Source organism: Stigmatopora argus, chromosome 10 (assembly GCF_051989625.1).
Source record: "Stigmatopora argus isolate UIUO_Sarg chromosome 10, RoL_Sarg_1.0, whole genome shotgun sequence".
NCBI lineage: Eukaryota > Metazoa > Chordata > Actinopteri > Syngnathiformes > Syngnathidae > Stigmatopora > Stigmatopora argus.
This window is the reverse complement of record NC_135396.1, coordinates 11,053,454-11,077,461: the sequence shown is the minus strand read 5'-3', so window position 1 is coordinate 11,077,461 and position 24,008 is coordinate 11,053,454. Positions and strand designations below refer to the sequence as shown.

Genomic DNA, 24,008 nt, shown 5'->3' with positions numbered 1-24,008 from the left:
ACTCCTGAAACACTCTTTTAGTCAGCCAAATACAGATTAATCCCTTCAATTGCAGGAAAAGATGACATGCATGTCTCTGATATATATATATATATATATATATATATATATATATATATATATATATATATATATATATATATATATATATATATATATATATATATACACATACGTATACATATATATACATATATACCTATATACTCATTTTTACATACATATACACATATACTATATGTTTTGACGAAAGTTTGACGACACTCTTTTTCCTTGTCGACGATAATGTCAAATATTTATTCATCTTATAAGACGTGCTTCATAACTGAGCAAAGAATACCCCGAGATTTGGTACAAACGTAAAGCTGGCATGCAAAATGACTTGAATGGCTGGACATCGTAAGGCTTTTTCTTTTAAAAAAAGTGGTCTATGTAAAGTAAAGCTTTTATTTGTTTAAAAAATAAATACTATGTATATATAGTCAGGCTTTTTTCTTTAAAAATGACCATGTATATTAAGGGTTTTTATTAAAAAATGACCATGTATAGTAAGGCTTTTTTATTTAAAAAAAACGACCATGTACAGTAAAGCGTTTTTCTTAAAAGACGACATAGTATAGTAAGGCTTTTTTTCTTAAAAAATGACATAGTATTGTAAGGCTTTTTTCTTAAAAAACAACATAGTATAGGCTTTTTTCTTTAAAGACGACATAGTATAGTAAGGCTTATTTTCTTTAAAAACGACACAGTATAGTAAGGCTTTTTTGTCTTTAAAAACGACATAGTATAGTAAGGCTTTTTATTTACAAAAAAGACCATGTATAGTAAGGCTTTTTTCTTAAAAAATGACCATGTATAGTAAGGCTTTTTTGTTTAAAAAACGACATAGTATAGTAAGGCTTTTTTTCCTAAAAAAAAGACATAGTATAGTATGGCTTTTTTCCCCTAAAAAAACGACATAGTATAGCATGGCTTTTTTTCTTGAAAAACGACATAGTAGAGGAAGGCTTTTTCCCTAAAAAACAACATAGTATAGTATGGCTTTTCCCCCTAAAAAACGACATAGTATAGTATGGCTTTTTTCCTTTAAAAAACGACATAGTATAGTAAGGCTTTTTTCCCCTAAAAAAACGACATAGTATAGCATGGCTTTTTTTCTTGAAAAACGACATAGTAGAGGAAGGCTTTTTCCCTAAAAAACGACATAGTATAGTATGGCTTTTCCCCCTAAAAAACGACATAGTATAGTATGGCTTTTTTCCTTTAAAAAACGACATAGTATAGTAAGGCTTTTTTTCTTAAAAAACGACATGGTATAGTATGGCTTTTCCCCCCTAAAAAACGACATAGTATAGCATGGCTTTTTTTCTTGAAAAACGACATAGTAGAGGAAGGCTTTTTCCCTAAAAAACAACATAGTATAGTATGGCTTTCCCCCCTAAAAAACGACATAGTATAGTATGGCTTTTTTCCTTTAAAAAACGACATAGTATAGTATGGCTTTTTTCCTTTAAAAAACGACATAGTATAGTATGGCTTTTTTTCTTGAAAAACGATATTGTATAGTAAGGCTTCTTTTCTTAAAAAACGACATAGTATAGTAAGGCTTTTTTTCTTTAAAAAATGACATAGCAAGTAAGGCTAAGAGAGTCGGAGAATAAATCTGACTTCTGATTCTTCACCTTCTAGTTGTTCCTGTGGTCCACTGGCAAAATCATTGGGTCAGAACATGAGGTGGGAATCAGGAGTGAGTTCAAGTCTACTCTTTGCAATTCTCAAATTGTTTATTGAGGTAATGAAAAGGATAAGTACAACTTCCAACTTTACTGTGGTGCAGTGGCAAAGACAATGGGTCAGAACTTCAGGTGGACTCAAGTTCAAATCAGAAGTGAGTTTGATTCCCTTCTTTGCAATTCTCAAATTGTTTATTGAGGTAATGAAAAGGATAAATATAACTTCCAATCACATCATTTCAGAAGACACTGTGGTCCAGTGGCAAGAACAATGGGTTGAAATTGAAGTTGGACACAAGTTCAAATCTGGAGTGAGTTCAAGTCCACTCTTTGCAAATCTCAAATTGTTTATTGAGGTGATGAAAATGATAAATATAACTTCCAATCATCTGATTTCAGAAGTCACTGTGGTCCAGTGGCAAAGACAATGGGTCAGACAGACTTCAAGTTAGTGGATTTGACTGCCATGTGGGAGATGGGGTTCGAATCCCGCTCTCGTTTGACTCATCACTACACTAGTAGTTCAGTAAATGGGTAATCCTTTTGTCATTCAAATAAAGACTTAGTCATTTTTTTCAGCAAAACAATATTTCCGGTCAGCCTCCGGCTGACCGGAAGACAGTTGGGAGGGGGGGTTCCTGGTGGTGTTCGACAGTCGGCCTGCGGCCGACTGCCGACACCATACAGTCGTTGACTGGCGACACCGGGACGTGAACCCTCGACACCCACGTCGCAGGCAGGTGACTTACCCACTACACCACGAGGCGGCCCGCCTATGCATGATTGGAAGTTATATTTATCCTTTTCATTACCTAAATAAACAATTTGAGAATTGCAAAGAGAGGAATTGAACTCATTCCTGATTTGAACTTGAGTCCACCTGAAGTTCTGACCCATTGTCTTTGCCACTGGACCACAGTGACTTCTGAAATGATGTGTTTGGAAGTTATATCTATCCTTTTCATTACCTCAATAAACAATTTGAGAATTGCAGAGTGGAATTGAACTCATTCCTGATTTGAACTTGAGTCCACCTAAAGTTCTGACCCATTGTCTTCACCACTAGACCACAGTGACTTCTGAAATGTTGTGATTGGAAGTTATATCTATCCTTTTCATTACCTCAATAAACAATTTGAGAATTGCAAAGAATGGAATTGAACTCACTCCTGATTTGAACTTGAGTCCACCAGAAGTTCTGACCGTTTGTCTTTGCAACTGGACCACAGTGATTTCTGAAATGAAGTGATTGGAAGTTATATTTATCCTTTTCATTACCTCAATAAACAATTTGTGAATTGCAAAGAGTGGAATTGAACTCACTCCTGATTCCCACCTCAAGTTCTGAGCCAATGTTTTTGCCACTGGACCACAGCAATAACTAGGAGAGGAATCAGAAGTCAGATTTATTCTCCGACTTTCTTAGCCTTACTATACTATGTCGATTTTTTAAAGAAAAAAGCCTTACTATATACAGACGCTCCCCTACTTACGAACATTCAACTGTGAACAATCGCTCGGAACCAATTGCGTTCGTAAGTAGGGGAGCGTCTGTATATACATATATGGATATATACATATATACATATATATATACATATATATACATACATATACATATATACATACATATATACATATATATACATACATATACATATATACATACATACATATACATATATACATACATATATACATATATATATATACGTATATATACATATATACATATATATATATACATATACATATATATATATACATATATATATATACATATATATATATACATATATATATATACATATATATATATACATATATATATATACATATATATATATACATATATATATATATATATATACATATATATATATATATATATACATATATATATATACATATATATATATACATATATATATATACATATATATATATACATATATATATATATATATATACATATATATATATATATATATATATATATATATATATATATATATATATATATATATATATATATATATATATATATATATATATATATATATATATATATATATATATATATATATATATATATACACACACACACACATACATACATGGGTATACGACCTCAGCTGGCTTCAACTCTGGTGTGTACCAATGGATTACAGCATGCATAGCATCTGTGAACCTGACAGAATCAAGGGGTGAGGGAGGCAGGTGAATTCTTTATTTCATGACGATAACTATGCAGAGACTCACACATTCTATTCTAAAACAATCTGGCATCTCAGTGCCTCCCACATGAGCAACGAGACCAAATGAGGGGGAAAGCAAAAAGCAAAACACAAACAATTTAGGTACCATCTGCTTGTCTGGCACAGGCAAACAAAAAAACTAATATTTCCCTGACGTTCAAACAGTTTTATGAGCTGCACAGTAATACATACTACATTCAAATTTAATGATTACTATCTTTTCTTCATTCCAGTAGACTTTTGATTTGTACTTCACGGTTTGGGATTCGTTTGGCATCATTTTTCTCCACGTTGAAAAAGAACAGCTGCTGAAAATTTAGTAGCCATGAGACAAAGTGTGCAAATGAGAAGATGAATACTAATTTGGTCATCTTCAAACAGCTCTGCTTTTTCTTCAGTCTTGCTTATTTTTCACTAAAATGTACTGTAGCTTTTGGCTTTTTTTGCAAAACAATCCATTCCAGTTGTCACAACTCATACACTTGGAGGCACTATGTAAAATCAAGATATTTAATAGATGAGAAACCATCTAATACAAATACAGGCTTAGACCCTTATTACCTGTTTGTGTGCTACTACAAAACAATGAGTTCATATAGAATCAAACCTCAGTCAACTAAAGAGTTAACATTTGCTCCAAGTGAATTAAGTGCAATATTTTTTTAATTACGATTTCTTTAAGATACATTCATACAAGAAATGTCTTAACATTGTACTGTACAACACTCATTAGGCATCTTCTGTACTATAGGATTCAATATGGCATCGATTCCCAACCACTCTGCTGCCGTAAAGGATTTACTACAAATAAATGAATATATATCTCTATCTATGCCAGGAACTTATCAGTAGAACAGTTTTTAGTTTTATTGCATAATAGCAGAGGGTAAAATTAATGAATGTATCAGAATACAGTAATAGCTTTTGTAACTGAACTAGCAAAAAGTCAGAATGCTTGAAAGGTGTTTTTTAATGAACTTGGGCTTGCATGCAATGGGGCTAGACTTTGTGCTAATGATCTCTTGCCTTTTTTAGCCTGCTACAAGTCAACACATTAGCCACAGAAGGTAATGAATGAAGAGGCATTGAGTGTACTTAATAGTACTTACTCTAGAAGGCTTGGGAGCTTCAATAGGATTTTGGTTCCTTAGAGACGAACTGCAGTTTAAGATTGAATTACTGTACGTCCATGTAATTGGGTGTGACACAATGCACGTTTCATATAAAGTATACATAAATAAAGTAATTCAAAAGCTGCAATATATCATTTGTAAAAAGGAAAGCATCCCTCAGTAAAACGTAAAAGGTTACATTTTCACACCGATGAGCAGATAAGAGAATTCTTTGGAACTCCATCACTGGAGGCAAGTAAGGTTTTAACGTTGTGGCCAGAAATCAATTATCAAAACCTAAATCCCATCACCATGCTTCTTAAATCAGAAGCAAATTCTACTCAATCTACTTAGGTCTTAGACAATTAGATTAAATTGTTATTAAAAGTGACCTTGATTGTGTTGAATGCTGCCACTTAGGTGATAGGTCTGTATGTAAAAATGTCTGTACTATAACTCACTCCATAATTTAGGGTTTGTTTTTGTACCAACATTTAGCAAATTCTGCAAATCATTTGCATTCATTGCCAAAGTAGGATTGCCTGAATTTTCGCGAATTGTTGTTAAATAACAAAAGGAGTAATGTGGATAGACATTTCCAGGTAAGGCATGCTAAATTTGCAGCCGAGCACACAGTTGAGAAAGAAATAGTCCAATTGCATTACTTCTGGAGAATTTAGAGACACGCAAAAATAGATTTAAGAATGGGATTGCATTTTGTCGTTCGTTCGAATCCTCAAAATAAAAATGACATCAATATCGGATGGCTTTATTAAATTTCTTTAATTTCATTAAAGGCCTCAAATTCATGAATATTGAAATGAAGTTAAACTCGGCGCGGCCCCATACAACAGAGCAGTCACGTGGTGCCTCGGTCTCTACAGTGCATGCAGGGAAAGTAAAACGTTTAATCATGAATGCTCCGGATGTATTTATAGCCAACATACTCATTTTGATAGTAGGCTAATAGATACATACAGCAAGTGTTACCTTCATGCTAAGGTCAATATAAGGCTATTTTTTTCAAGCTCCAGACATTTGGTTTTCTCGTCCAATATGACTCTTCAGACACTTTGGATTGTCGACCCATGCACCAACACGCATTCATCTTATAAAAAAAACAGGTGAGCCAATTGGCACAGTCGCACCTACTCCCTCATTTATTGTCTTAAAGCGGGGGTGGCCAAACAGGTCCTCGAGGGCCGCTGTGGGTGCAGGATTTTTGGTGCAACCGATCTAGCACAGACACTTTAACCAATGAGATTTCTGCAGAAAACAAGGACCACCTGACTGCACTTGTAGGACACCAGATTGGTGTAAAGGTGTCCTATTCATGGGTTGGAATGAAAACCTGCACCCACTGCGGCCCTTTGTGGAATAGTTTGCCCACCCCGGTCTTAAAGCAAATGCATGTTATTTTCAAAGGTTGTGGAGTGAAGCTACAGTTGCAGACAGAAGGTTGTGTGACATTTGATATTTATTTTTTAAGTGATAGTGAAGTTAATCTTAGTCTATTTTCATACCATATCAGCTATTTGGCTCTTGGAAACGAGGAGTTACTGGAAAAAAATATTTACAGATTGGTCTGAAATGTATTCATGAAACTGAAAATAAATTGTAATTTCTCTTTCCTGAGAAACGGATCTTGGCTGGGGCACCATGAAAGTCAAACCCTCCAATAAATTAGAACCATTTAATATTTATTTAAACGCTGCAACAATGTCAGAGCAAATGTGAACAAATCTGCTGCACAATTAGGATTTACATGACTGAGCTAATTGCGCTTCATTGGAAATCACTCTTACATGGAAGCGCCATATCAGTTGGCACGAACGAACGTTATTTTTTGATCATTACAACGCCAACACAATGATCGTTACCTGGTCTAATTGGGAAATTCACAGATGTTTCCAGACAGACCCATTGCATTTTTAATCAATTAATTAATTGACTGTGTAAAAATGCTTGCCTTGTCTAAAAAAGAGTCAATGGCTTACTGTGCTGTATATACAATTGCTTCCATTATGACGCATTTGTGGCTTTTGGAACACCCCCATTTTGTCAGGCTCTGCGATGTTAAGTGATCGCTCTAAAAGCTCTCTTCTCCACATACTTTAGCTTGTACCTCCTCTTGAACCTAAGGTGGAAGGAGACAAAGAATTGAGTACACATTTTAAAAAATCTGTATATTCCCGTGACCCATGGATGACGTGTTATATAAAAGTGAGTGGATTCTTACTTGGCTCTCTCTCTGGGTTCAATCAGGTTCCTCTTCTGCAAACTCCTGAAGCGGTCCTTGACGACGCTTCCCTCTGGCTGTATTAGCAGGGCATTGCAGCATGTCCCAAAAACAAATGCAGGACAGTTTTTAGTTGAATTTTGGCTTCCCCATATGCATGATAATTCACATTTTATTCATGAAATGTATTTACAGAATTAACTAAATCATTAAATTAACCCTTTTGGGGAGCAGCAGACCACTTTTCACAATCTTTGAGCAGGTGACTGTTTTTGCTATATTCTTTTGACATGTCAGATGATGTCTAGTGCTATCACTGGGAGAAATGAGTCTCCAGTAAAGGTTATAAAATAATATTCACAGTTCGTGGCATGATTACGTTAAATTGTTAAACTATGAGGCGAAATGCACTAAAGAAATAACAGTAAATGAAAGATGAGCTTTGAATAGGAGCCAGTACCTTCAGTTCTCGTAGGGAACTTGTAAGCTCAGTACTGAGCTTGATTTCAAGATCATCAGCCTGAAACCTGGAAAGAAGGGGGAAAGGAAAAAAAGCCTTTTAAAACAGAACATTGGCAAAATGCAAACTGACAAAGAGATTTGTGAGCATTTTAAAAACATGAATTAATAATTAGAGAAGATCTGACCAGTTAAACAGTAAACTGCCAATGCCCAATGTATTGAATAATGCACAAGTATATCCAGTAAATAAATCAAATTTAGTGATGTTATGTCACTGAAGTGATGGGGTCATAAACAAAAGAAGGTGGGTTTTAATGGTGGTTTAAGTGCATCTAGGGGCTTATGGGACACAACATAATGCAGCTGGTTTGTCCAGTGTTTCCTGGCATGATTGGAAAGCTTTTAAGATCGACAACAGCTTTGACGAGCATATTAAGAGCGTACTTGAGTTTTCCGAGGCGTCTGGGTTGCGATTTCTTGGCCTCCATATTGGCCTTGCGTTGTTTCTGTCTTGCAGCCGCTCTCTTTTCTTGATGTTTGATGGTGGCTTTGATAGAGCGTAGCTGGAACAGTTGTTGGCGTTTGCTGAGCTGATTTTTCTCAGACAGCCGCAGTTGCTCCTGATGGCGGAAAAGACGTGGAAAAGGCAAAATGTAAATCCAAACACATTTGTGCATTTAACAAGCAGGGTCCAGAATTCAAATATTTTCACAGATAAAATATTGATAGAAACAGTACATTAATTTGCACATTAAGCTTCTTCAATTTGTTGTGGAATGCAACAACTTTGTAGGCACCTTAATTTTTTCAGCCTTCTCTTTTTTCCTTTGTCTCTCAGTCTTCTTCTCTGCCAGTACGATGGCCCCTCCTGCCACGCAACCCTCTTCCTCCTCGACAGCAGGCACTTTATCTTCATCTTGACTCTGCTTCTGATTCTCATTCAGATTCTGCTGCTCATTCAGATTCTGCTTCTCATTCTGATTCTGCTTCTCATTCTGATTCTGCTTCTCATTCTGATTCTGCTTCTCATTCTCATTCTGCTTTGGCTTCTCATTCTGCTTCTGCTTCCCGTTCTGATTCTCCTCCTCCTCCTCCTCCTCTACTAGGCCTTCCACTTGCTCCTGGAAGACGGACTCCTAAAGACAAAAACACCAGTGGAATTGCAGTTTAGACCAAATTAAGAGCAAAGAGTGACAGTAGCCCAGGAAAGGATCAGTACCTCTGTTGCTCTTTGTTTCTTGTCGAAAGCGAGCTGTCTCTTAATTTTATCTTCCACCTTCTTTTTCTTAACCTCCACGTTGTGAGCTTCTTGGAGCAAAGCCTGGATGGAAATTGTGAACACAAGTGAGAACACCATTTTTCCCCCGCTTTGGACTTGCGTATTAAACTGCCTATATATCATTTGCGACTGTATTTCCATCCTATAAGGCAATCCCAAAGAGATGGGGGGCGGGTACCATGGTTGCAGGGAGATGAGAAAAAGGAAATTGTTCAGTAAGTGAAAACAAAAAAAGAGTAGCAGGCTTTTTTTATATTTTTATATCAGATTTACCCAGGGAGCAGTGCATTTGCAAATTCTTAGATCCCAGGAAACCACACAATAGTTTAATGAGCTCCAAGCCTTTGGGAGCCTAAAGGTCTCCGTTCTTTTTGTTGTTATCCTTGGCGAGGACACTAAATAAGATTGCTACTCTTCCATTATTAAATCGACAACTCAGAATGAAAACTGCCTCGTCTATTCTCGGGGCGTATAATATGCATCGTTTCACATAGTCCTACTTATATGTATATTTTTTCCTCTAGGCTCAGTAATTACATCAATTAATGGCAGACATATTGGTGGGTTTAAGTTCTGAGTTAGCCAGTACAGGGCACACTCGGGCTTCAGGTATGCCTAATGTGAGGTTTTGCGAAGGAGCCGGCTAATCGGAGTACATTTGAACTTTGAACCCCTTCCAATCATCGGACATTTGGCAAAGTCTTTGATATTTAGCAACGTGTCAGGTTAAATGTGTTCTGTCTTTTGTGTGACGACAGAGTAAATGGGAAATTTACCTGATGGGAGGAGAAGTCTGGATTATAGGAGCCGCCAGGACCAATCACCTCCACAGCAGGTAGTGTGGATGGTTTATCATTCATCTTCAGTGGGCGCTACCACAACATTAAGCAGCAGCTTAATTAATGTGTTAACAGCATTTGGTGATAAACTTGTGTTCTTGGGTTGCGTTTTGTTTTGTTTTACCTTGACCCGTGTTTTTCCAGTCTGTTGCAGGTACCATGGATCTCCTGAAATTTTGGCTGTTCACAAAGAAAAAGAAAACTTTAGTTTCTATGTAATGAAGCAGTAATATCATAATACAAATAACCTGCTACTTTATACCTAGCAGATTTAATGTGTTTTGTGCCATATGTGCTGATCGCTCCAACTATGGAAAAGTGTACCATTCCAGCAGTTTTGATGAGGGCAATTTTCGACATTCTGGCTGAGAGCGATAATGTAAAAAAGGACTGCAATCTCATTCTTTGGAAGTTTTTAAGAGAGGAAGTATTTAACGTGATACACAATCCCATTACAAATGGATGGCAAAATGGAAAAGTTCAACAGCCAGGAGCCAATAAGTGACAAGAATAATCATGATTCTATTTAATACCCATGTCTTTTACATTATGTTTCTTGAAAGTTTGTAGTCTCTTCCTCTGCAGTATGATGAAGGTTTTTAAAATGAGCAGTGTGCATTCTAAAAGACACCTCCAAATACCATCATCAAACAGAGCAGAAAATAAATCACCCACCTCCCCTATCTTCAAATTTGGGCCTGTTTGATAGTCGCATGTGGCAGAGAAAAGAGAACTTTCAAGACTATTTTAGATGAGGTGATAATAAAATTGTGCACGATTTGTATTTGAGCTACTCAATCCATCAAGCAGAACCACATTGTCATGCTGCATATGTACAATAGATTCAGGACTTCATACCCATTGTTACAGATTCTTGGAAAAATATTGTGAATGCCTTGCAACATTCAACCATTTCTTAGTAAATTACATATAACTTATTATTGGGTCCAAAATGCTTTGTATACATGTATTCAAATAAAGATGAGATAAGGTAAATGAATGGATTTCTTGTTGGACAAAATAAAAAACACTTACGCTCTTCACCCCAGATGTCATAATAGTCTCTTTTTGGGAAATTGTTAGCCTCTGTCACTGCCTTTTTTACTCTTGGTTTTGACGGCTGTCTGTTGAGCAGCTTTTTTTGGCTCCGTGGCAAAATGCCTTTGGAAGCCAGGTGCTCCACCCTTTTGGCAGCATTACGAAGTTTCTTTGCATTGGGCTGTTGATAGGTCAGCACGCTGAAGAATCATAAACAGAGATCATCGGTTCATAAGAATAACCCACACGTGGAGTAAAATAGGGAAATGGCATTGACTGTTCAATAAATAGATAAAACAATTGTCACTTAAGCTATTAATGCCAATCACAAAATTTGCATGGAATGCTAAATATCATTCGGTCCTTTAAAGACAATCAAATCGGTGGCCTGTCTAGTGCAAAATTATGAGCATTACACAGCAAATCCTCAGATCCCAAGATACCATTTACACAACAGTTTCCTGAGCTCCTGTGAGTGATCTTCACATTTCCGACTGGAAATACTGGGAGCGCAAGGATGAGATCATCACTGGACAGTTGTAAACTTTATATATATATATATATATAGAGAGAGAGAGAGATTTTAAAAAAAGATACTCAACAACATACAGTCATACCTCTACTTACAAATACGCAAAAGAGTGACTCGAGATTCGAAAAAGATCCAAGTTACGAAATCCCCCCAAAAGTAAATGCATTTCCTTATCGTTATTTTATTTGGAAAATATTGTCACGGATGCTTTGATTCTCACTTTAGAGACCTCGCTAACCTCTACTGGGCTCTCATTTCATCGCTCTCATTCTATCTCATATAAAGACAATAAAAGCATTCAATTCCATTCAATTGGTTCACAACAACCACTATACATGATTTAAGATTCTCTCTTACATGCCTGTCCACCTCGGCTAACCTTATTAATGATTGCAATTCCCCTTATTAAGCGATTAAAAACCGTACAAATGCAACGCGGCACATATTTTCACACACACACAGATAGGGCGAATGTAAAAGTCTAAAATGTATGTAGTACTACAGTGAACGGCTTTCGGCCCTGGTAGAATGGGCCCTTGTCGCCGTCTGGCGGACAAACACAAGTATTACGCCTCCCAAAATAATGGCCGCGGAGGGAACTATTTCAGCGGCGCAAGGCACATTTTTACGGGGATTTTTGACCATTATATTCATTTTAAGACATTAATAAATCATTTTCTTATAACGTTCTTTCATTTTTGTGCTTCTCACATCTTTCATACAAAATTGGGACACTTTGACCAATTTTAAAGATTTTAGGTGGCAGTTATGTGAGGACCGTGGAACGAATTAGAGAATCTCATCTCATTTTCTGAACCGCTTTACCCTGATTAGGGTCGCGGGGGGTGCTGGAGCCATCCCAGCTGTCTCCGGGAGAGAGGTGGGGGACACCCTGAATCGGTGGCTAGCTGATCTCTGGGCACAAGGAGACGGACAACCATGCACACTCGACACAGATGGACATGACCTGGATTTGAACCCAGCGCCCCAGAGCTGTGAGGCCGACCCGCTAACTGCTTGCTCCACCGGGCCGCCTGAATTTGAGAATTTACATATACAGTGGTACATCGACCTACGATCAGCACTACCTACGGCATGCTCGTGGTACGATGAAAATTTTGGTCGAATAATTCACCCGCGATACAATCAAAATTTCGAGATGCGACCAAGCCAGGTGGCCATGACATGAGGCTGTTAATCATTGTAGCGCACTGTCTTTTTTTGCCGCATCTCTTTCGTATATAACAGATATCTACGAGGACTGAACGATTTATTCAGACGAATTTTGACCAGGAAACGCACAACGCGCATGCGCGGGCAAAAAGAGGGCTTTCTGGGTAATGAAGTATACTCGTGCACACAACACCGATAGGCAATGGCACCCTTTCTCAGAATAAAACTTCATTACCCACAATCAATACGTGGGTAGGCTGTTGCATTTCCTGTTTTCCCCCCTTAGCGTCAGCTCCCGTTGGCGGAGCGATCGCTAATTCAAGACTACTTCTCGTTGGCAAGTGGTCGTGTGTTATCCTATTGTGAGGACATCTGTGTGCATCATTTTTGGAATATTTTGAAGGGAATACAACAGCAAACAGCCCATCGATAGCGAACGTGAGGGTGGAGGCGTGGCAAACAACTAACCCGGCCTGAACGAAGGTAAAAAAAAAAAAATTAAAACAAAATTAGAATTCAGTTTTGTGTAAAGGTACATTAAACGTATGTTTGAGTGTGTCTGTATAAATTATTCCAAGGTAATTTAAATTTGTTTGTTCGGTTAAGAGTACGTTGTCGTGGAAAGTTCAGGAACCAATTAATTTCGTAAGTAGAGGTAAGACTGTATTTCAAACCAGGTAAGCTGAAACCAAAAGTATTTATACTTTTGAGGATGTACACTACCACATTAGATTAAAAAACATTTTACATTATACATTAAACATCATGTATACTGACTCTTTAATTGGTGGTACAAGCGAGTCATTCTGGAGGATGAGGTCTATCCTAAGAGGACGTTGCGTCTTTCCTTTCCCTTTCCTCTTCTTGTTGCTCGTCACGTGCTTTGATGCTTAAGTGATAAAACAATGCAATATTGGAGTCAGTGTCTGACAATTTCCCTAGCAGAGTCCATTTGAGTAAAATGCCTAAATGTGAAGTGGCACTTTTTAACTAAGCACTACTAAAAGGAAGACCATTCCATTCCACTTGTTTACCTTTTAAATCATCTTTCTGAACATCTTTCTGTTCCTTCCCAGCATCAAGAAAGAATAAAGCGTCATCTGGTCTCTCAGCCAATAATCCACTGCAACAAACGAACAAATGACACATTTAGACAGGCAGATTTTGTGGAATCGTGTCAACACTCGTCCAACTATTTATTAAACACTCAAATATACAACGTACTTTATGAGTCGGAGAAGGAAACAATAGTTGTGTGTCGTGTTTCGTCTAGAATTTCGGGCCAACTTACCCGGTGGTTCTCTCCTGATGTCTGACGTCTTCTAAAAAATCTTCCACGTCATTAATGTCGCTGTGTTTGTTCCAGCTCTTTTTCTTATTCTTGTTCACACGCTTTCTTCGAGTACTAACGCCGTCTTTGTTGTCCGAGAAACTTAAAAAGCCTGGCTGTGAGGCAGCCACGCGTTTCAGGCTCCTGGACGGCGCCATGTTGAAGGTAAGAGAAAATCAGACTCGTTTCTTCTTTGTTTGGTATTTTTTGTGGACAGGCACAGTAGCGCCACTTACTGGCGTAAAGTCGTAACTACAACAAATACTATATTACATAGAGTTGCTGCAGTACAGCTCATTTATTTCAATGCGTGTGGGATTTCAAAGATTTGAACATTAATTTGAACATTCAGTGACTATTTTTTCACATATCTGGAAGTCCGGGTGATATTAAATAATGAATCAGGGTTTTAGTGTGAATTATAATAAAGTTTCAATTTAAAAAAATAACATACATCTATAACAAAATACAAAAAATAGAAATTAATAAGTTTTGCAACACTTAGCCAACAACTCCACAAAGGAGGCTTAGCTGCGTTTCATGTTAAATTAGGCTGTAAAACAATTTTAAAAAATGTTTTTTAAGTTACTTAAAGTGTTTAAATGTTTTAACTAAGAATGTCCCTTTGGGTATTTGTGTGATATTTGGGTGTTTTTCGGCGATCATGTTGCGACATGTATGTTTGTCTGAAATGCATGATGGGAAATGTGCCTCCAAATGCACTGCTATATTCTTTTCCTTTCCCCTCCCTTCATTTTGTACGAGCGAGAACAACGCGTTAGTGACTCAAGAAATTATATCCCAATCGAAAGCTTCATTTTACGTTCCAATTAAAAAGGTAAGTCTTTTAATTTTCCACAAAACTCGAGTGTATCATAAACAGTTTCGGGATGTCGAATGGGCGAATATTTCGTTGATTTTCGCTGTATAAGCCATTAAAGGCAAAGCCGTCGAGCCTTTATCTGCCTGCTGAACTCAGCAACACGAACAAGCAGTTGTAATCTGCTCGATGTTTTTTTTTCTCTCGGAAGTGCGTCTCGAGTGAAGGGTCATCTGACAAAATAATGTCCCCCATGTGAAGCTTGAAGTGTCTACTGTTGCCTCCGAAAACAATATTCCACTTTCATGCTGGGGTATTTACACAATTCGGTTGTTTTTCATCACCATCGCAGTCGCCAGAGTGAATTTTCCTTTCCGTTTACGTTCTTCATAGTCGCAGCCAGCCATTATGTGCTGGTTTGTTAGTTTGTTCACCCTGGGCAGCCGACAGGGGCGGTGCAGCATGGTTTTCGTCTCCAAAAGCTTATTTTCGATTGGAAAATCTACGCTAGTGCCACATGGGAGTGCGCGGGGAAATGAAACGAACATACCCTCACCAGTGCGCAATGGGAGGGCTTTTCACAGACGTCTTCTCATTGGTAGAAATCTCCACAACAGCCCTGAAGGTCTCCTGTGATTGGGCGTTTCTGTTGTCATACGCAACATAAGCAGCATCTGAACCGTCCCGGAGATGAAAACATTTTCTGAAGCGCCCACATAAACAAGTCGAATTAAAGTGTTTGTTTTATATCATTTCACATAATGACAGGGTATATATTGTTGTACCCATTATTGGTATTGCCTTGGTACGCAAAACGATTCCATCTTTGAAATGATTAATTAACTTGACAAAACTTGGTGTACTTTCAGCTTTCAGATTCACACTCACAATGGCCCGTACAAAGCAGACTGCCCGTAAGTCCACTGGAGGCAAAGCTCCACGTAAGCAGCTCGCCACAAAGGCTGCCCGTAAAAGCGCCCCTTCCACCGGCGGTGTGAAGAAGCCCCATCGTTACAGGTGATGACTCTTCATTTAGAGATCTATAGTTGCACATCGAAAGGTCAAATTTTACAAGTCAGTCCAATATGACACTTGAGTTACGTCCACACTTGTTTATATGATTGAAACAAAATCCAACCAATGCCTTGTGTCTTGCAAAGGCCCGGAACCGTGGCTCTGCGTGAGATCCGTCGTTACCAGAAATCCACGGAGCTTCTGATCCGCAAACTGCCGTTCCAGCGCTTGGTGAGAGAAATCGCCCAGGACTTCAAGACGGATCTGCGTTTCCAGAGTGCAGCCATCGGCGCGCTGCAGGTCTGTCCAATTAAGATATGGCAGTTCCTCCATTTGGTGACGCCATCTCACTCAAATTCTTGCGTTTCTCCACAGGAAGCCAGTGAGGCCTACCTGGTGGGTCTTTTTGAGGACACCAACTTGTGTGCCATCCATGCTAAGCGTGTCACCATCATGCCAAAAGACATCCAGCTGGCACGTCGTATCCGTGGGGAGCGCGCATAATTTTACTTTCTGATAAAATTATCGTTTCCCTTTCCTATCCCTTCACTATTCTTTCCCTTATTCCTACACAGATAGTAGTTTGGTTTGAGGTTCTCTATATATATCATGATTGTAACAACCGTAAATGTGTGATTTTTGTCTTGGTTGGTGCTATAAGTAGACGAGTTTCTTCTTTTGGTATGTATTCATTCGAGTATAAAACTTCACACTCCACTTTAGCTATTGCTATGAACTAGGGTCTTTTTGCTAGCCATTGAGTAGTGTGTAATCTGGAATGAGCATAGTAAATGTTAAGACTTCATATTCAAACTGATATATTAATTGATAGTGGGTCTTGTTTTTTCATTTGGTCATTTGAAAATTTACATTTATTTGAAACATTTGTCTTTGTAACAGTGTATCTGACGGAAATGCTTTATTCTGGTTGTCAATTTCAGATGTCATTGTACTAATTGACTGCATGGTTTGACATTTATACGAGGCATACATGTAGCAGAACTTATTTGATTTTCTTGGTTATCACCACATTGTCCATGCAATGTTATGATTTTTTGTTTCTCTCTCAGGTCGATAGCAATTTTTTTCTACTGTTTTTGATTTGTTTTTGGTCATTTTAAAGGCTAAAACATTTGTACTCCAAAATTCACATACAAACATGAATAAAAATAATTGTGATTAAATATTTTGAGAAAAGTGACTTTTCATATTAAACATTGTGTCACCATAATAACAAAATATGTGGTTGTACTGGAATTTGCAATATGAAAGTTATTTAAATCAGTAGAAAACACTAATGGTAACTTGAACAGGCTGTGTATACTATTTTTAAGTAGTTACTGGTTTGTTATTTTTTCTAATAATATCATTTAGAATATAGTGGTTTCCAAAGGAGGGCTATTATGACGGTAAAGTTAAAAGTATACTAATTAGAACCACATTCAATAAAATTCGTAACGAGAATTAACTTTCTTCCCAACCGGAAATCACGCAAACGCGGACAAGTAAAAATAGGCTAAAAGGCGCTCACTAAAAGTTGTCCACAACAAGCGCTGTGCTATTTAAAACGTGAGATCAAAATGTTCGAATAAGTTGCATGACCCCGAACAAATCCAAATTAAACGGGAGCAAACCAAATATATGATTTAAACGTTGTTGCAGGTTGGCACCCTTGATTGATGCGGCGGCCATTTTGCCCCGTCGGACGTTACCTCTCATTCAGGATACGAAGAAGAAAATAGACTGCTAAAGCTTGCTCGCCACTTCTATTGACTTTTTCTCGAGGTAAGCCATTCCCCACATGTTATTGTGTTCATCTGTTAACTTTAGATACACTGCCCCAATTTACTCAATCCCCGTGTTTAATTTTATAGCCGAAAAAAGCTCGTTTTTGTCGTGTTTCAAAACAACACGCTGCGGTCGAGACGACAATGAAGTCGCAGTCTTCTACAGCCGTTCCAACGGAGCGAAATTCTGTTTCGAATTGTGCGCCTGTTCAGCTCGGCTCTGTGCTTGCTAGTAAGGCCCTTCAAGTGTGCTGGACATATTTCTGAAATCCTTGGGATGTCTTTTATGTTATTATTTCATCTACTGGCTAGCGGAAACAGCGACAACTTGTTAAATCCAAGTTGTTTACGTGCTAGTCCGGCTGCCTTGGTCTTCATCCCGTTTGCGCATCAACCCGCCGCCATCATCAGAGCGCTGGAGGCGGGCCCATAAACATTAACAGGAGCCTTAAAGCCCGCCCATCCATCATGAAGATTAGCGTTGATTGGCTTATACTCTATATTGACATTTTCTCATTGGCCGGACGGCCACTAGAGGCGTTATTTGTCTTTGACTGACGCATTGGTGTCTATGACGTCGAGCTTTTTGAAGTTCATGATAAACAATAAACTCTGCTCAAAACAAGACCGCTTGGCCATTCACTGATCAATCCAGTGCAACATCTGTGCAAAAACACTGCCTTTTGAAATATAATAAATAACAAATTATGTTCAAACTGTATCTAATATATATCCAGACCTGTGTTGAATTTATCACTTCTTGAATGCTTTATTTTAGTTTTTTTAATAGGGCCAGAAGATAGAAAATAAGAAACATAAAACAATAGTGAAGACAACAACAACAATAATAACACAGAATGTTGCTAATAAGAAACATAAAACAATAGTGAAGACAACAACAATAATAATAATAATAACACATAATGTTGCTAATAAGAAACATAAAACAATAGTGAAGACAACAACAATAATAATAATAACACAGACTGTTGCTAGTGTGCTCAACATGGAATAGGATAAAGCAGAGTGACATCTTTAAGTTTAATGGGAAAAAATCTGTGGATCATGTCTTAATATTATTTCAGCCTCTTTAGGCGATCTTAAATAGCAATGGCCCGTACGAAGCAGACTGCCCGCAAGTCCACTGGAGGCAAAGCTCCACGCAAGCAACTTGCCACAAAGGCTGCCCGAAAGAGTGCCCCTTCCACCGGAGGTGTGAAGAAGCCCCATCGTTACAGGTGCGTTTCTTTTTTTTTAAGCTCTCACTTTGCAAAATATATTCATACTCTGTATGAACAGTTGCTAGGTTAAAAAACACAGAAGCGTCAAAACTTCCTCTGCCTGATTATCCGTTAAAATATATTTCCTTTAAGCTTACCGTATTTTGCTGTTTAATACCCCCCCTTTTAATTTATTAAACGGCAGGGGTATATTAAATGGCGCACAAACGGGAAGGTACGATCCACTACGCACTCTTTATGCCGTGACGGGGTGCATCAACGTTTTGCAGACTACCTGTATTAGGTTTAAGTAGGTCATGTAACAGGATTAACCTTAATCTGTTTCATTAGTAAACAAAATAAAGGCTGCACTTTAAGTGCAAGAGATTTGGGTACCTTGGCCAAGTTTACTAATTTAACAGTATATAATCTAATTGATTTTGTGCAGTCTCTCATTCAATATGGAAAGCACAAGCAGCACGGAAGCTTTCAGAGACGACACTGCGTCTACTTTCAGCACAGCGAGTAGGAAAAAGCGGACGGAACTGACTGTTGAACAAAAGCTCAGCATTCTACACGAGCTGCGAACCACTTTCAGCGACAACAAGCGAAAGTGTGCTCAGCACCACGGCATTCAGCCATCGCAGATCCGAAATTGGATAAAGCAAGATCAAAAGCTGATTGAGTCGTCCACTCATCACAAACGAAGGCGCCTAACCGGAGCTGGGAAGAAGCCGAGGTACGCGGAAGTCGAAGAGAAGCTGTTCGAAAGAGTGACAGAAGAGAGGAAGGCCAAGAAAGTTGTTAACTACAGGCGCCTCAAGCAGCTCGCCTCTGATATAGCGACCGAGCTGAACATTGAGGAATTCCAGATGACGAACAAAATTGCCTACTGTTTCACAAGGCGGCACAACCTCACTGAACTGAACTCCGACTTGAAAGCTTTGCTGGAGCAGGAAAAGAAAACCGAAGATCCCTTGCCAAATTTAGGACTGAAGGAGGAAGCTGAAGAGAAATCTGTTGCTGACAGCAATTTGTCCTGATTTGTCTTTGTCCGACTAGTAACTATTACTTACTGCTGAATAAAGTCTAACTTGGAATTTTAGTGAACTTAAGTATCTATAATTATGCCCCCATAAACACCATACAAATCTTGCCAAAAAAGCTGAGCTGCTGTTTAATATATCCGGGTATATTAAATGGCGCACAAACAGGAGGCTCAAAAAAGCAAAAATCATTTAATAAATTAAATAAAAATTTAAACGGCAAAATACGGTAGTGTTTATTGAATCCTCAAACCAATAACACTTATGGTAAACCTGACATTTAACATTCTGTATTTAAAATAAAAACAATTCCTTGAAGCAATATACTCAAAACCAGTGGCGGTCTGTGAATTTTCTAGTAGCACCTTCAGCTATCTGAATCAATCCAACCCTCAAAAACTATTTTATGGCTATAAAACCTCTACTGCAGCTACAGCTGCGACACATAAAAAATCATCAATAATAACCTCATACAATTGAAATATTATTTAGGAATACTATAGCCATATTTTACTCACCAAAAATCATTTTTTAACTGTACTCAATATCCATCCTCCTTTCTTTCCTCCTTCTTTTCTATCGCCATCGAAGCTAATGCTGAAAGTCGAGCCTGTCCTGTCGTATTTCTGGCATACGTTTTTATTCGATTTAGTGCTAAAAATGTTCGTTCCCGGTTGCAACAGGCTCGCTTGCTTTGGAGGTGTCCGACCTTTCTTAATGATGTCAAACAGCTGACAGACAATTTGGAATTATTTAATAAGTATTCAAGGACAAAATATAATTAACATCAGTCTGTGATTCAGATATTTCTTAGGCCAGCAGAGAAGGCCTTGAAGGCCCTGACGACACACCACTGCTCAAAACATTCAGCTATTTAATACTAACACATAATGGGAAACATAATTAGTAATAACTTACTGTTTTGGTATGTATAACCCTTCAGATATTCACTCATTCATCTTGCTGACGTACGATATAGCAAATTCCAAGCACTTTGATTATGAGAAGCAATCGAAACAGTCGTTACATAAATCGGGGGTCTCCAAACCGGTAATCAAATGCTTTTGTGGATCCTGATCTTTCTTCCTTACTGATCCAGCAGTGACAGTTTAACCAATGAGGTTTCTGCTAAAACAAGCAATCAATTGATTATATTTGCAAGACACAGGTCTGGTTTGGCTGCACCCACCGGGGCCATTTGTGGAATAGTTTGGACACCCCTGATATTGATGAATACGTATCTCAGTCGTATTTTTTTCTTTTACTACTTCTTTTGGCCACAAGAGGGCAAAAAAGGACAATAGACAAAGATCACCCAAACAGTGCACATAACAGACATCCGATAGTATAGTTTGATTTTGATCACATCATGTCATTTGTTGAATGTTCTTTCTATCCTATTTCTGAAATGTTTTTCAGGCCTGGCACTGTGGCTCTGCGTGAGATCCGTCGTTACCAGAAGTCCACTGAGCTTCTGATCCGCAAGTTGCCCTTCCAGCGCTTGGTGAGAGAAATTGCCCAGGACTTTAAGACGGATCTGCGTTTCCAGAGTGCAGCCATCGGCGCTCTGCAGGTCTGTGGCAGTCAGAAAAAGAAAGATTATGAATTTCTCATTAGCAACAGTGTGTTTTGTTTCTTCATTCCAGTGACGTCATCTCGCCAAAATAACCCTCTATTCTCCTTTCATTGTAGGAAGCCAGCGAAGCCTACCTAGTGGGTCTTTTTGAGGACACCAACCTGTGTGCCATCCATGCCAAGCGGGTCACCATCATGCCCAAAGACATCCAGTTGGCACGCCGCATACGTGGGGAGCGTGCTTAAATGCTTTTACTTTGTCCTTCTACTTTACACCCTCGTATTTGTCCATCCCTCACTTACCTTCCCCTTTCTCCCGTGTTAGTAGTCTGCATTTGGTAAACTGTTTATACGAATAATCGAGTGTGTAGTTAAGTATTTCCTAGTGCTCTCAGCAAAAGAACTTCAATGGAATCCCTTTTTTTCTGCATGCATCAACTCTACTTTTTGGTGGTGAGGTCACCTCATGAACACTCACTAATACCAATGATGGAGAAAACCATCAATCAAACCATTGCAGCACAATGACAGACAGAGGATGGGGTGTTAATCTACTGTGGGAATGGGCTACTTTTTGTGGCTTCTTTCCAACAGGGTGCTATGTGATCCTCTTCTGTTCTTGATCACACACCAGCTTCCCTACAATGTGTCCAAAAACCTCGTTCTCTCCCTGCTTTGGTGTCAGACCCAAACCCCCACAAAGATATCACAACAATTTGATCAGGCAACGTCTCAGAAGACAAAGCTTCAAATTGTTGTCAATCTTTTTTTAATTGTCATTTTTACCTTAAGGAATACTATGGCTCTATATTTTGATTGAAAATCCAGGCATGCAGCTGAGAGGAACAATCCTATATTAGTACAGAACAAATTTAAACAGATGTGAATCGAATTGACCTCAACATTTTTTTTACTTGAAATGCTTTAGCCAAAGCTTGAGAGAGTTCATACATACATTTGGTATTCCTGGCTCTTTCTTTTACCTAATTCTTATATGGCAGGTTTATATAGTTCGAAATTTGAAAGTTCTCAGTGGGGGAGTTTTTTTTTCAAACAAATCATGAGATGTGGTCTGGAAATGATCTTTTTCCTCCCTATCAGCTACCACCATTTTTGTCTCGCACCTGGTTATTTGATCGTGTCAACTGTTTCCCATTTGTTTTTCGTTGTACAATTTCTCTCATTAAAACATTAGTGGTAATGTTTAAATAATGCAATGTTTGAAATGTCCAGATTTGTCATATAAACTGGTAATAAATGGATGTTACACCCGTCAGTACTCCATTCTCTTATTGATCATGTAAATAAGGACCCATATTACTGCTTTTTATAAAGCATGACTAGGCCCCATCTGTCAAGGTCAGGTCACTAGGCAGTGACTATCCAACAACACTTACAGGCTTATGACCATTAACATAGATATTGTCAAACACATCATTTCCCCAAAAGTATACATGGGGGTGGGGGGTCTAAATTGATGAGGGAGAAATAAGCTATTTTGGTATTTTTTTCTGTTTTTACCATCTGATATTGTCCACACCTTGTCCTCACAAACACATAAATGATAAAAAAAGCTCAACTTTTTTTATTAGGGGGAAAGTGATCTTTTAATGCACATTATAACCCTTTTCTATGTTGCATATATTACCTCATCATTATTTCCTCATATTACTTCCTTGATTAAAAGGGATAAAGCCATGTCCTCGGCCATATTCATTACAATGAAATATACGCACAAACATGCACTCGTGTCTTTGAAGCCTTGGCTATATTCATTAGAATGAAATACTCCTACAAACAAACATTTAATTAAACACCAGACATTAATCCTTTTGTTTTGCATAGACTTCAGCAAACACACACACATGCACACGCACACACTCACCCACACACACACACACACATAGATAAACATAAATTTAAGTAAACATACAATTTTACTTGAAATAGAAATAAGAAATGCACATTTCTGGGAAAACTGAGTTCATTATCAATGACAACTCCCAATATGATTCAAATAGTCCAGATGAAACAAAAAATTCAAGAAGTTAAGAAATTATGTAATTGTAATTAATTGCTCATGACTCAATTTGAGGGGACAATATATTTTACACTGATGTATGATTATTATTGTTGACTCATTTCAGTTACATTTGGATGCATAATTTGATGTGTACTGGACCTAACTACTTCAAAACAAAAATTAAAAAAATATCGGCATGACCTATGAAAATCAGACCTTTGACTAGTAATGCTGACAAATTGGTTTCTTTTGGATATTTTTTAATACATTTAAATAATAAAGAAAAAATATTTATCTGACAAATATCAATTTACTATGTTAACTGTCTCTAAAAACCTGCCGTCGGTCATCTCATCTGCCTCATCATGTAATTGACGGAATGTAGCCATGCATGTAAATAAAAAGACACACACAATTACTTTTAATGGGAATTCTTTGTCCATGTGTGTGTGCATGTGAGTAGAGTTGGTGAGCGTGTGCCACAGTGCTCACCTTCCCCAAGGTCTGGATGGTGGCTCTCCATCTGTG

The 24,008-nt window shown here is 38.0% G+C and overlaps 3 protein-coding genes across 6 annotated transcripts; 2 read left to right on the top strand and 1 right to left on the bottom strand.

Annotated features, from left to right (window-relative positions):
* Positions 1-6,782: 6,782 nt before the first annotated feature.
* Positions 6,783-14,232, bottom strand: nop53 (NOP53 ribosome biogenesis factor). Its single transcript, XM_077611769.1, has 12 exons — positions 13,957-14,232; positions 13,700-13,788; positions 13,443-13,554; positions 10,958-11,160; positions 10,047-10,102; positions 9,860-9,955; positions 9,024-9,125; positions 8,602-8,940; positions 8,249-8,424; positions 7,803-7,869; positions 7,343-7,419; positions 6,783-7,240 (listed from the first exon to the last, which is right to left on the bottom strand). Exons 1-12 carry the CDS (start codon positions 14,151-14,153, stop codon positions 7,180-7,182), a joined length of 1,575 nt encoding a protein of 524 aa, XP_077467895.1. The 5' UTR covers positions 14,154-14,232; the 3' UTR covers positions 6,783-7,179.
* A 1,413-nt stretch (positions 14,233-15,645) lies between these two features.
* LOC144083743 (histone H3.3A) lies at positions 15,646-17,026 on the top strand. Its single transcript, XM_077611778.1, has 3 exons — positions 15,646-15,832; positions 15,976-16,129; positions 16,205-17,026. The coding sequence occupies exons 1-3, from the start codon at positions 15,705-15,707 to the stop codon at positions 16,331-16,333; spliced, it is 411 nt and encodes a 136-aa protein (XP_077467904.1). The 5' UTR covers positions 15,646-15,704; the 3' UTR covers positions 16,334-17,026.
* Positions 17,027-17,307: 281 nt separating this feature from the next.
* Positions 17,308-22,736, top strand: LOC144083742 (histone H3.3A). Of its 4 annotated transcripts, none has more exons than XM_077611775.1 (4): positions 17,308-17,398; positions 17,492-17,614; positions 18,702-18,854; positions 19,285-19,941. In XM_077611775.1, the coding sequence occupies exons 3-4, from the start codon at positions 18,727-18,729 to the stop codon at positions 19,877-19,879; spliced, it is 723 nt and encodes a 240-aa protein (XP_077467901.1). In that variant the 5' UTR covers positions 17,308-17,398; positions 17,492-17,614; positions 18,702-18,726; the 3' UTR covers positions 19,880-19,941. The 4 variants fall into 4 exon arrangements, with proteins under 4 accessions (XP_077467901.1, XP_077467902.1, XP_077467900.1 ...); XM_077611777.1 differs by lacking the exon at positions 19,285-19,941 and adding exons at positions 21,302-21,455; positions 21,575-22,736 and having other exon boundaries at positions 17,381-17,614; XM_077611776.1 differs by having other exon boundaries at positions 17,308-17,614; positions 18,711-18,854.
* Positions 22,737-24,008: the final 1,272 nt, after the last annotated feature.